The sequence below is a fragment of the Calidris pugnax genome, unplaced genomic scaffold (genome assembly GCF_001431845.1).
Source record: "Calidris pugnax isolate Ruff unplaced genomic scaffold, ASM143184v1 scaffold70, whole genome shotgun sequence".
Classification (NCBI taxonomy): domain Eukaryota; kingdom Metazoa; phylum Chordata; class Aves; order Charadriiformes; family Scolopacidae; genus Calidris; species Calidris pugnax.
This window is the reverse complement of record NW_015090862.1, coordinates 6,538,842-6,553,566: the sequence shown is the minus strand read 5'-3', so window position 1 is coordinate 6,553,566 and position 14,725 is coordinate 6,538,842. Positions and strand designations below refer to the sequence as shown.

At 37.7% G+C, this 14,725-nt stretch overlaps 1 protein-coding gene across 1 annotated transcript; it reads right to left on the bottom strand.

Annotated features, from left to right (window-relative positions):
- Positions 1-3,870: 3,870 nt before the first annotated feature.
- RSL24D1 (ribosomal L24 domain containing 1) lies at positions 3,871-14,725 on the bottom strand. Its single transcript, XM_014944692.1, has 6 exons — positions 14,601-14,725; positions 12,324-12,437; positions 9,947-10,019; positions 9,151-9,214; positions 8,564-8,649; positions 3,871-6,932 (listed from the first exon to the last, which is right to left on the bottom strand). The coding sequence occupies exons 1-6, from the start codon at positions 14,679-14,681 to the stop codon at positions 6,859-6,861; spliced, it is 492 nt and encodes a 163-aa protein (XP_014800178.1). The 5' UTR covers positions 14,682-14,725; the 3' UTR covers positions 3,871-6,858.

The window sequence follows — 14,725 nt, the reverse complement described above, 5'->3', positions numbered from 1 at the left end:
TAAACTATGGAAAAGGTCACTCAGATACATGCTTTGTTATACTTCTCTGAAAGGATCTGTCATACTGGTTGTACTAGATTAAACAAACTTTAGATATGAACCAGCATGAAAGTTCCTTTATTTTCAGTCTAAAGGCTTTAAAGGTTTCCAAAATTGGACTTAAAATGATTGTAAAGTGAATAACTATTAACAAATTTTGGACAAACAGATGAGTATCATGTAATTAAGGCGGATTTCAATGACTGCCAAAAAGACTGACATAGTCTGGGAGTAGTTCAGCAAGAGTTGGCATATCCTTAGAAAACAGGGAGAGTATGGTTTAGGCATTCCTCATATGACCAGATTCACATAGATCATTGCATATGATACAATAAGAAAATAAATTGAAGTGAGTGAAGTGCAGACCACGATGATCACTGGAAAGCTTGCAGTATGGCTGCATGCAGACACTATTTTCCTATCACTAGAGGAAGTGGATAAATTTGTTATTGGAGGCCTACAAGTTTATACCCTGCTCAAGCACCTTTAGTTTGACCTAAGAATGCTTCCCGTGTTCACAGCTGTATGTTAAGCAGACCCTGAAGTCTATATATCTGTGTAGAAAGATTTCAACAGCCAGTAAAAGCAATTTTCTGGAGAGCCATCTCCTTCCATTTCAAAACAAATGAATTTACATCAGCTGTGAAAAGTGAAGAATGCTTTCTGTCACCTTTGTATCACCAGTTTTTGACAGCATCAGTGACAAAATCTGGCACGCAATCTCCTCTCAAGTCAACACCAGAGATGGAGGTAGACATCTATGGAGAAAAAGCACAAGTTATTTCAAAGCAGCATCATAGTATTCCCCAGATATCCTGGGGATCCTCTGTAAGAGGCAACCCAAGAAGTAGCAAGGCTGTGCCCTAAAGAAAGCTGGATTATAGAGTGCTTTGTGCATAGATCATTCTAAATTTATTCCTAGCTCAAGGATAAATACTATTTCTTTCTAAATACCACACATGAATCAGGATCACATTATGATATCTGTATCTTCTCTTTCAAAAGAAAGATTTTCCCCAGAGATTACTCACAAACTGGGTAGAGTTAATCAAATTAACCTTGAATAACTTTCGAGAAGGCAGGAGCAGCCCAGGGGCCAGCCTGGCTGGTTCTTTCTGACTTCCAAACCCACCATTAGAAGCTTGCATCTGAAGACTGCTGGGCTTAGGTCTGCCACCCTTATAAATCAAGCTAAACCTGTATGGTCTGTACTCCTCTGTCCCCAAGTTTTGTGTCAGGGAATATGTAAAGCGTGAATACATAGAGATCTGAAGTGTATCTGAACTTGCTTAGTGCTGGGAATGGCAGGCAACAGTCCTTGTACGAGAGAAAAACCTTTGGTCTTTCTACCACTCACCTCGCCCAGCACTGCTTTTTAGAGGAAGTTTCTGCAATGAAGCTAAAGAAGTGAATGCATTACCTTTGGCAACATCTTGCCTAAACAGAGGTACTGCAACCAATGCTACCTTCAACATAAGAGAGAATTTCTAACAGCTTTTTATTGTGTCAAGTACTATGAAATCTATCAAATTCTCCACTCAGGAATCACTTCAGTCAAAGTGGATTACCAAAGTAATTCTCTTAATCAGCAAGTTTAGTGCACAGTGGCACTTTGCAGAAAACAGCTTATAAAACTGTAAACAAGAATTGCTTTTCAATTATGCAGACACCCCTGCCTTGATTCCAGGTGATGCCCAAAATTACTGCCTTATAAATAACGTATTTATTTCTATTCAGGAGACAGTTCTCTGTAGTAAAACAATGCCACTAATAAATCACACTGCTTGTAGAGCTAGAGCTGACATCCCTTTACTCAGAACATGCTGTTACTGCCATATGTATATATATGCATAAGATAAAATATTCTGAGTACTTTACAGGTGAAGAAACAGCAATTTAAGCAACAAGAGTGACTTTACCAAACTAAACATAATATGAAAAACCTAAGGTGGGGTGTGGGGAACACCAAACAACCAAAACCAGCAAAGAACGTCTTCCACCTCAGCTACCTCCACAAGTCCATATTTGTCCCTGTATTCCTACCCAGTCTCAAGTAATGTTGCTTGTTCAGAACACTAGAGCTATAATCAGATCAATTAGGTCACAACTAGGAAAAAAACCTCCTTCTATTTAGGAGAAAACATCAAAGACTAATTATTACTCATACCGATTAAAAAAAAAAATCTTAGCCATTTCTCTGCATAAAGCCTTTTTAAATTGAGATCTAAAAATAGACAGACAGACCACAAGCAGACTTAAACAATTTTATCAGTGGTTGATTTATTTCAGCTTTCTGCTCTCCCTGGTCGCAGTTCAGTGCAGCCCATAAATAAGTTACGCTGGCGAAGAAGATTGAATTTTTGAGGCCAGAACAGTAATTGAGGAATTGAACAGCCTGGAGGCTGAAATACCGTCTCCTGGGACATAAGTCTTTGGACCTATTAGCAGCTGTCTATATTGCTTTTCCAGCCATTGACACATATGACCATGTCAACATATTGAACTGATTTGTTTCTTTGTGTCACAAAAGATCATATGTGTTCTGGGCTCCTTCACGCTGTAAGAACACACCAAGTCAGTTAGCTACATAAATTACAGCACAGCCAACATTTTCCTGCAAACTGACAGCTTCCAGTCACCATCATGTTTCTCTCAGGAACTGGTTTTCAGTATTTTAAAGACACCCAACCAAATGTAATATTTAGGAGGTTAGGAAAAAAGGTTGGATACAGTTTTTAAGCTGTACGCTTTTACGGTATAGTTACAGGAAAAAATGTTATTTCAAAAATGTTTTTACTGTATTGAACACCTTTTGTTTCTCGGCTAGTTTGCAAAATTACCATTATCCACTGAATCTCAAAGATTTTTCCCTTGCTAAGTATTAAAAAGACAGACCTTTCAAAAAAATATGGGAGGGCCTAATTTCCTGTGAAGAAAATCCGTACCAGTTCAGCATAACTCAATTCTGGAGAAAGCAGTAATTTTCACTTTTTCCACACCATATTTGTCAGCACTTGCAAATAAAAGACTGAAAGGGAAGCCTGAGAAGGCTTTTGCTTTTTTTTTTTTTTCTTAAAAACAAAACAAACAAGAAAACAAAACAAACAACCCACCATCACCCACCACTTCATTTTTTTCAGGCGTTCTCTCAAGATCAAATTTTCACAAGATAAGAGACTCCACAGATAACCAAAGCAACAAACAATAGATTGCAAAATCAACCCATGACCAAAGGCAAAAAGAAGTTATCTCCAGGTCTTACTTTGTATGAAGAAGTGTAAATGGCCTCAGCAAAAGGATCTGAGCTCTCCAGGGCCTGTTTTACCTCAGGAAGGCGCCCTTGTTTCTAAGATGGCGCCACCATGGGCGTGCCGCAGGCTTGCAAGGCCAAACAGGAACGGTTCCCCACACAGCACCCTGAGCAGCGGGGTTTGGGATAGTTAAGATGACAATCACATACCGAGAAAAAGATGAAATTTGATAAAAGATCTAGCAGGCGTCTCTGGGGCCTCGTGGGAGTGCTGTAAGCTCACAGGGCCACAGGCCTGCGCCAGGCTCTGCGGCACAAGGTGAGGCAGCAGCTACAATGTGTTAGCAGGACGTTAACCTTCTCCTGAAAACAAAGCCAGTGCTTAACTTGAAGCCATTAAAGTGATGGATTAAAAAGGAAAAGGGGAAATACGAGAAAAAGTCACTTCATAAATCACTATTAAAAATCCACATTTCCACCTTTTGCACAGTCTGTAAAACAACAGAAACATACATCTGGCTTTGTTTTGTAAGAAAAGATGACAGCAACTAAAACTAGAAGACATTTCTTGGAGTATCACATTTATTCTGATCGATCCCATCATACTTTATTTTGAAGAAAGGCCTCCAATCACATCAAGTACAAACACAAAACAGCAAGAGTTTGCTGGATCTAGTAAATGCCAAGGAAGACAGGCTGTATACTGGAAGTAAGCACTATCAGTAATTAATAAATAATTTTTCTGATTAAATATCAAATCAAACGGACACATCATCATCAGTCTTGTAACAGACTGTACTCACGGTACCTTGTGCTCCACACTCCTAATAGATCTCACCACAGACAGGATCAGTGATATGCACATATGACACGAAAACAGAGATCTCTAATGAGTAACAATGTGCTGCTCATTAAATACCGTCTCTCCAACTTGCTACTGAAGGGGGAACTGATGGCAGGTCCTGCCACCCCAAAAGGCTGGGCGTTGCTCAGCGCCAGAGACAGAAGGCAGATGAGGGCTCCCCATCTGCTCAGCTGGACATTTTCTTTCCAAGTCTTGTAAACAAAATCAAAAATTTAAAGGAATTTCCAGTCAGCTTTGTCTTATTGAAAATTTTCATCCCAAGCAAGCAAAGAAAATCTCTCTTCACCAAAATGTCTTTGAATAAGAACAATTCCTATTAGAGATGTGGTTTGACAGAGAGCCCCCTAAAAGAAAAGAAAAACCCCCCATTCCTCCACAGCTCAGCAGCTCCTCGGGAAGGTCTCTGCATGCGGAGACGGGCAGGATGGAGGATCACCAGCCCCATGGTGTTCTTCAGCTGCAGCTGTTCACCCCTCACCATGTGCTGTCTCAGCAGCATCCTGCTCTAGCTGACACAGACAGGAGAACAGGACATCACAGCAATTAAATAAAAATTAAAAAAAAAGATAAGAAGAAAATCACAAGGGCACCTTCAGAACGGGTGCTTATGACAAATGTTTGAACTCAACTACTTCCTATGTATTCACAAGGCACACAAAAGGCAGGCAACAAGTCTCTGCTTTTCAGGAAAACAGTATGCCTGCACAATGATGGACAACTTCAGAACTGACTTCCAAATAGCCCTTACTTGCAATTATACTATTGCACAGGCTGTAACGAAGTACACAGACTAAGCAACTCATAGAACTGGCAGGATGTTCAGCATTTATGGTTGTAGTGTATTCCTCAAATGGCTCTTCTCAGCTGCTGCAAAATGAGTGTTTCACTTGCAAACCCTCATAGGAAAGGGTTAAAAATCCCATAGAGACGCTTTTATAGAGCACACAAAGAAGTTAAGGACTGCAGTTCATTTAAAGATGCAGACAGAAAAACTATGGATAAAATGTAATATAAATTATTTAATACTAAGAAAACCTCATATGAAGTAAAAGATTGTCTATAAATACTGCATAACATCCAACGGGATTATTCATCACCTTTCTCTGCTTTGCAGATTTACTTTACTATTTTTGGAGAAAATTAAAACTTGGCACTCACTGAACACCGTATCTTTAAAACTCAGTAAAAGAAAAATCGGTAATAAGATTTTTAGATAAAGCATTCTATTTCAAGGGTTAAAGACATCAAATACTATGGTAAAATGAGCCATGCAAGAAATACATTTCCCAAGCTGAAATACTGAGTCAACTTGCTCAGCTACACATAGACATACTAATTAACATTCTGTGAAGGTCTCCTTTCTCTATATCCAAGGATTATACTGCAGCAGCTTAGTGATTTTACCCCACTGAAATGTTTTCTGGTCAACTTACCATAGGCTTTTCAGATGTTTATTTATATTACAGTTTAGAGGGGAAATAATAATACTGTACACCTAAAATACTTATCAGCTATTATCAGCAAATTTTAAACTATAGCAAAATTTTAATTTCATTAAAATATGAAGGAATTACATATTTTTATTACTAGAATTGAATTATTTTTATCTCAAAGTTTTCTAAATAGCTAAACATAATTAATAAATCACAAGATGAAAAACTGAGTACAATACCTGTTTATTTCACGCACTCCACATCGCCCCCTTTCATATGTTCAAATGTGACTTTTCTGACTACACAATACACATGTAGGTAGTAGGCAGGAGGAAGTTTTCCAGTGCTTGATACAGCACATACTGAAGCTTGGAATAGAACTACGAATTATGATTTTTCAGGATAACTAGCACTGACAAGAAAGTAAATACTATTTTAGAGGCCTTTGAAAGGCTTCTCTGAGCAGAGTATTTATCTCAGTACTGATGACACAGTGAATAAAGATAAATCCCACCACAGTACGCAAAATGTCAATGCTTTAACACGATCTTCTTCTCTATTGAAATAATCTTGAGCATTAGGTAAAAACAGTGAAAAATGTGATTTATTGAGCATCTCAGTCAGCACGATTATATGTCAGATTTGAGTTTCAGTAGGTCGGGGGAATGGCACGTCCATCTTCAGACTGCATGCTATCACCTCTACCATTTTCCAAACAGAAGAATGTCCAATGTTAGCTTTGCCAGGCTTAGGTGTCAACTGCAATGTAATCTTGGGGAAGCTGACTTAAAAAGGAGTACATGCATTCATAACAAACTGAAAAATTTTCCCAATAACAAGAGTGAAAATAAGTCTGGACTGCACTGGACTGACAAAAAAGAATACATCCTGCTCCACCTTGTAACCATTAAGATCGATTTTTATCTGCTTTTGCCAGTATGAAAGCACAACAGATAAAGCAGGAAAAGCTCAGGACCAACATCTTGTATTCCTTAAATTACTAAGGAAAAGTTATCCAAAAATAGTATCTCAAACAATATGCCTTATCCTCCTTCCTGCTGACAAGGTTTGCTCAAATTACATGACTGAAAGTACTGCCCAAGCAGTATCCATCTTATTATTTATAAAACCAAAAATCATTCAAACTGTAAATGACCACTATTCATTAAAATATGTTTTTCTTCAACTGTAAGCACAGTTCTAAATGATGTCAGGTGAGGCAGTAAGGAACTATAACTGCTGAAGAAATATAAATAGAAAATAAAAGCATTTTAAGAGTCTTCTTCCATAGCCACATCCTCTTGTAACTTCTGTACCATTTTGTCCTCCAGCTGTTTTGGTGTGCCTTCAAAGCAAAGAAAAAAAATAAATTAAAGGTGTCTCTCTCAACCTAAATAACTGTTTTTCTTTGAACAATCTATGTGTCTATTCTAGGTGAAACAGCCTAAATATATTGCTTATAAAGTTTTTTGGGAGTAAACCCATCAAGCTTATAAGTATTTATTGCTAACCTCCATCACCACTTAAACTACTAAAGAATTGTTTTAACAGAAAAGCTGATGCTGTTTTTATGCAAAATCTTGAATACAGTCAACATATGCTTTCATCAAGTATGATGAACTTTTGATATATCTGGCAATACCTGGCAGAACCCTGCAAACGGACTGCAAAAATGGATTACTTTTAAAAGATGAATGGCCTTAGAAAAATTTAAGCCCTCCTGAATGCTGTGTTGGATGGCAATAGTGTTAACTTGTGTTAACACTATTGTTAATAGTGTTAACAATGCTACCAAAATCAAACCAAAAAAAAAAAAAAAAAATCTGGGACTGATACTGGATTCTGCTCTCTTGAAGGCTAGGCAGGAATTGCAAAACAGTGAAGAGGTAGCTGTTTGACTAACAGATGTACGATGTGCTATTGTGCATCATTCATTTAACATAAGCAAAGCCAGACAAAAGAAATGAACACTCGGATTTAATCTTTTGAATTCAGATCCTTTTTTGTTTTCTTTCCTCAAAAAACAAGGGACAGATGAAACAAAAGTTTAAATATATATTGACAAAATCTTGTTTCACATACATACAATCATAGACTGTAGTTAACGCAAGCTGGAAAGAAACCCCATAGAGCAGAATTCTACTTAATGTCTAATAACATGTCACATCTACATTTGCAGAGACAAAATCAATGGTAATTTTTATAAAACAGGAAGTAATGGAAATGTTTGTAACATCTCGGCATTATTTAATTCCATTAATTGTATTTAAAAAAAAAAAAATCATCTTTACAATCCATTTCTATCAACATCATCTAATATAAACTAGTACTTGTAATAAAGAGTTCAGAAACCAGAAAATTATTTAGAACAGGTTTCTCCAACTGAAAAACTCAGTTCACTAACAAATGATATATATTATTATATCTGAACTAGGCACAGATTTGAGGGAAAATCTGTTAAATTACCATATTTTTTAAAATGTTAGGCTTACACTGAAGAAACAGCATTTTCATGCACGTTTCATTATACACAGTGAACTGCAAAAAAAAACCCCAACTCATAATTAGCTAACAAATTCAAAAAGTAGAGTTGAACTACTGTATTTTATTTGTCAGTGGCACAGTCTGTTGACTTCAAATAATCAATTCAAAGGGAAGACTTAAATAAACGGATTGGTTAACAAACGTGCAGTTCAGAGAGTATCAGGTATTGAGTGCAGTTTAAAATACTCAAATAAGGAAATGGAAGGATGAATGCAGGACTAGGCAAATAAAAGGCATGTCTGATTCAGAACAAAGACACTGCCTCCATTTGGTAGCAAGAGCTATTCTCCACATTCAATAGACAAATTATTTTAAGAGAAATGCACAGGATTATTTATCTGTAGAATTAATCATACCCCAAAAAAATCAATATTAATCATAAAATTGTATACACAAGTTAACCTAAGCAAACCAGGTAAAGCAAGTTCTTACCTGCATGTGGGGCACGAAGAAGGTGGATGTTCTGTTTGACTTCTTTGATGTCTTCTGCTTTCTGCAACTCTTTGCTCTTCTTTAATCTGGGGGAGGGGAATTAAATGTAATTACCCTCAAAGAGGAGATGTATGTTTTCGCTTTAATGCGTGACACACATCTTTAGCTAAAGGTATGTAAGCAGTAACTAACTATGATTATAAGGAAATAAAGGTTAAAAGTATTTGAAAACCAATTAAAGCATATACTGGGTACAAAACCAGGAAAAAAAAGCCAGGAAAAAAAAGCCAGTATTATATCAGCTCTTACCAGAAATTTTTTTAAGCCTAAGACTCCATATTACAAACAAGGAAATAAAACTATTATCATTGAGCGTCCAAAAGCTACATTTCACTAGACAGCCAATAAAGCATAGTAGTTTGGTATCACAGTAGAGCCCACTGAAAATATTTTACCCTATTGCTTGGATGAATGTGTGCGTACAAAGCAAATAACCATTTAAAAATTTTGATCATCATGTCTCTGGAAAAATCGACTGTCTAATACAGACTTGTGAGAGCTCCCATAACACAAATACTTCTCCTCACCTGTTCATAATAAATCTGGCTTGGCGTTTTTGCTTTATTTCCTCCACTCTCTTCATTGCATCAACTGAAATAAAGCAGAAGTTGTTTTAAATGTGCTTACATACCTACGGTTGAAAATACATGTGATTTTGCAGAACAACACTACCAGCATCCCATAATAGCTCTGTATCAGAGGCCACTCTTATACTATATAGAGGAAGTTATTTCTTCTTCAAAGAGCAGACTAGAGGAATATTCTGTGTACCAACTATGATGAACTGTATTTTAAAACTTGTTTATGATACCATTTTCATGCCTATATATATTTTCTACAATGAGCCATCACAACAAAAGACTCTCACTCTACTTGAATGAATCCCACAAAGGAGAAGGCGATAACTTGCACCTGGTTTCATGACATGAGTAACTCTTCCATTTTATAGCAATTGATTTATTAAACTGAAGTGGAATGAGCAGGGACAAAGAAGCAACTCCATGAATATAAAACGCTTACACTAAGAGCCTCTTAAAAAGCTGGATAACCACTAAGGTTTTTTGAAGATAATAATTAAAAAATAGAGGAAGGTTGCACTTTATTTCCTAACCAGTTTCTGAAAAAAAATAAAATCAAGTGAAACTCCACACCTGTTCACAACTCAAACCTCCTTCACACATAAAAATCTGGTCATGATTCCAGTTATTTCAAACACAATCACTACAAAGTGTCAGAAATATAAGAAAACTTCTTGAAAACATTCAAGTAGACTAAAAGCTCACACCCCATAGTTCATCTTTTGTTTTTTCTAAAACGACTCACCAGTCTTGTTCCACAACTCTCTCTGGTATTTCACTGGTTCATTTCTACGCTTTTCAAACTCAAACGAATTATCCTATATTCAGAAAAAGTAAATATAGATTATATACAGAAGCATATTTAGATCAATACATTCTTACTATAGCACTCACATCTTAATATTTTACACAATTTTTTCCCCCTTGCAGAATCTCAGTTCCTATACTTTAACAACATTTAGAGAGTACTAAGCTAGAAGGAAACAGAGTGGAGTGTTTGACCTCAAAGTGTCAGAAACCACAGTGATTTGTCTGAAGAGAATTATTTACTGAAACATCTCCCTTGGCTATTTTCATTTTAGCAAGACAAAAGGAGCAAAGACGACCAATGTGGAGTAGGAAATACAGAGTCGAGTAGACAGGTAGAAGGCAAAATTGAAAACATGTAGAGTCAAAAGCATTTAATGCAGGTCAAATAAGTTCTACCCAAAGCCTGTAATTTTGAAAAGGTTCAAAAAAGAAACACTATTTCATTTTAAGAATATTGAAACAATATAAAACCATTCAAAATTGTGAAATACTTCAATTGATGTCATGGGATGTTTGGGGCAGTGGGAGGTTTTTCTTTTTGTGGTTTTTTTTTTTCCGCAAGAGTTTAAGATAGAAAAACAGTTCCCTGATTTTTTTTTTTTTTTTTTTTTGCTACGCATATTTAGCTTTATATCAACTTTTATCTGAGGACTTTTCCTTGCCCACAGATTCTTTTTTGTAGTGGTAAAGCCGAGTTATCGGACCAGCTGGTAATTTTCACATGAGCTAACGACAGCTTCAATGACAGCAATTGCACAGAACAGCAAGAAAAGGTACATACACACTTATAAGCCACGCTCCATTAGCACATAAATGTTAGTTTTCACACTGAGATAGCATCAAGCAAAATATCCAAAATATAAGCTGTAGAGCACACCGTATGCTAACATTTACATGTCATTCTTATTCTTAAAAACAAAAAATTACCTAAAATTCTTTTTTACCTAAATGTGACACAGCACCATATAAATTCACTACAGTTTATCCTAAACTGAGTCAGCTTTTACCCATTTAAAATATACAGCATTGGTTTTTATCATGAAAACATACCACAAACAGCAAAAAGAAGTCTTATAAGAGTACAAATGTTCAAAGCACCAGGCTCTTCTAACCTACACACATGGAGATAAACCAGAGCTGCCTCATACTGGCCATCAGAACTTTTCAATTCCAAACATGAGGGGACAGAATGACTGACTCCTCAGCCATTCTGAGTGAAAGAGTAAGAAAGCCCTTCAGAAAATAATTGAAAACCAGCAAAACAAGTAAATATATTTAACCTCTATCCAATGTACCTGTTTAAAGCAGAAAGAACTATCACCTGCTTACAAACTACAGTATTTCCCATTGTTACAAGTCTACTTAGACGCTCTCCTCAAAGCTGGCTTATGTAAGAATAGGTACCAACCAAACTACAACAAAGCACAATGTTTATATATTGTTTTAATTCTTAGCATACATGGATATATCTCAAAATTGGAGCATGTATGAAGGAATTTTAATTTAAGACCTCCGCTACTTTCAAAAAGGTCATTCAGCTTAGCCAGGAAGAACTTGAAAGCAAGAAATACAATTATAGAAGATGGCAATGGCTTCTCAAAGTCACATTAAAAAATAAAATTACATTCTTCTCCATGGAAGATGCACAGAAAGCAGCAAATCACCATGACAAAATACTTCCTAAATTGTTAGTATTCTGTCAAAAAACATGTAGTTAAGTCACAGTAATTCTTAAATTATTTAAGGACTGTCCCACCAAACATGAACATTCAGTAATTTTACCACTGAAGTAACTTTGTCTTGAAATTGTTTTGAACTATTTTAAGATCTCATATGCTGTTTTTGAAACATTCTTATCTATGCAAGGACTTTTCTTATATACTGTATGCTTTAAGGAGACTTCAAAGGGTTAACTATCTTATGTGTCTACATAGAGACTTCTTGGGGTACCCAGTAACCCAGATTACCTGACTGTGCAGAAAGACAGAGAGTAAGAGATTTATAGATAGGAAAAAAATGCCTTGGACTTGGAAACCGCTAAGTCCAACCTGCTACACCGGCTTCCACACTGCAGCTGAAATAGGACGTTCCAAGTTACAATCAAGCTAAATGAATAGCCACTCTCAAGAAAACTCTCACATCCTCTTTCGCATTCCCTTTTTTTCTCCACTTATGTACTCCATCCCTCATGCTCATCTAATTAAATGATAACGCATTAAGGTAGCTAACCTAACCTGTTTGCAACTGGAAGAGACTAGATTTTCGCCATTTTAGTGAGCTAATGTAAAGTGTGAACCAGTTCAACTTCTTACCACTGTCAATTCTTTGCCAGCTGCTTTCCGGAATGCTTTGGTCCACCTCATCTTTCTGGGATTTCGTTTCTTTTTGAAGTTTCTGTGGCATTTTGATTTGCAGAACCTAAATATCTTAAAGAAGAAGGGAGGGGAGGGAAATAAACTTACAGTCAGATCACATCATTCCTGCCCTATTGCAAGCATGATATCAAACACTGAAGTTTCTCTAATAATACATTGAAAATTACATTGATCTTTCAAATTTCAGTATTTTTAGCTCAAATATAGCTATTAACACACAGAATTTCAAGTACTATTCTTGTTTTTTCATTATAAAATAACTTTCACAGCTGTCAGGAACATGCACAAATGCTTATAATTAAGCTGATTATAAATAAAATATACCGAAGCTGTGAGAATTATCATCTGCAAAAATATCTATAAAACTAAACCTGTACTGTGAATAAACAATTCTCTATACTTGTCAGCACTTTTTAGATACAGTGCCATCCTGACAACAACAAAAAATCCTCACACCTCTCATATAACATTTTTCAATGCAATACACACACACACAAAAAGTCTATCTTCTGGAATGTAGCTTTAAGCATTAAAGATTACCTTGCAACTGGAGTCCTAAGCACATTAGTTAAGTCCTGGACTGAATTTACTGAAAGCTGTTAAAGCATATACCAAAACATCCTAACTGACCTTTTCCCCCCTACCCTTCAATTTTTCTACATATTCTACAGAACACTAGACCCATTTTAGGCACCTGCCACTGCCAGCTGTGGAAGCACCTTATGTTCATCCAGGTGATGCTTTCAGGCCCATTAAAGATGCATGAAAGAAACATCACTATCCATGCTTGAAGTTTCCCTTTCATTAGTATTGAAATCACGTAACACAGCCAAGCTAAAGAACAACCCCCTATCCCAAACTGCCCCAAATCCAACAGACATTTTCCAGTCCAAGAGTATGCTGCAAGATGGCAGTAAGACGGGGGGATGAAGGACAACACATAATCGTATCCCTGTTTACGGTTCTTAATCCACCCTAAATTTTTGCATCACTTTGAATTATCCTGGCTGTCTAGTATCCAGAGCAGAGCTGGAACCTTCCTTGAGAAAAATCAAAATTACACTTGTTATTCATAAGTTTTTGAAAACCCAGTTTTTCTTCAACTGCACTCTCCTTCCCATCTAGTAACCACTTCTAAAGAAAATTAACAGAAAATATGAAACTTCTAGTAATCATCTTCAAACAATATTTTTTTTAACATTCTTCTGTCAAGTTTTCACCCTAACTCAGACAAATCTCTGTTCTCAACTAACCTGCTATTATGCTACTTTATTATTTAATTATTTTTTTTTTAAACACAAGACACCTTGTGGCCATTTTCTAGTAAACAGAACTGTGACAATCTACATCTACCTCTGAATTCCCAAAAGATGTGACTTGGATGAGCAATACAGTTGAGCCAGTACTTATTTTGACATCTGAGCACAGGAAGGAAGCTATTAGTGTAAGCTTCGTTTCACACTGGGGTCTCCAATGCCCTATAGGACTGCTAAGGAGTACCACAGAGGCTGGGAAACTGTACACAACATTTTATGTACGAAACTGTCACCATAATGCAAAGCCCAAAGCGCTATGCATGTCCTGTTATGACAGCCTCAATTGGGCAAGTCACATCAGATATCTGAGGGAGTTACAACTTTTAGTAGAGTACCATGAGACAGACATAACGCATTAGCTTTAGTACACAGCTTTTAGTGTCTGTGATCTGGATTGTCGAAAGCTTTAGAATCACCTGCCTTTACTCTGAAGCCTCTACCTCTCTAAAATCAGAAAATTAAAGGATGGAAGTTTTGAATTGCCCTGAGAACCATATAATTTCCCAGGAAAAGCAAGTAATTCAGCCCACGCTCTTCCCGACAGCCACAGCAGTTGCCACATTACAGCCTGGCCCCACCAAAGGGCCGTGGGCTCCGGCAGGGCGAGGGAAACGCTGCCTGCCGCCGCCCTCTTGTCCGAATTTGAGGTACGTCACCCCAAGAACCCCCACATGCCGAGGGGGGAGCTTGGCAGGAGCGCAGGCGGCGGCACCCCGGCCCGGGACAGCGGCACCAGCCCCGGGGAGACCTCGGGCCCCGGCAGCGCCTGTCAGCGGACACCTCTGGGCCCCCTCCGGCGCAGGCCCGGCGAGGCCAAGAGCGCCCGGCCGCGATAGGGAGCGGGTCCCGGCGGGGACAGCGGCCCGGCCGGGCCGTCCCGGCGGCGGTGGGTCGGTACCTTGCAGTCGTTGCGCACGAACATGACGCCGTGTCCCGGGTAGATAGGCCCCGAGCAGAAGTAGCACTTCTCAATCCGCATGGCTGGGCCCCGCCGCGCCGCCGGAAGGACGCGATCAGCTGACC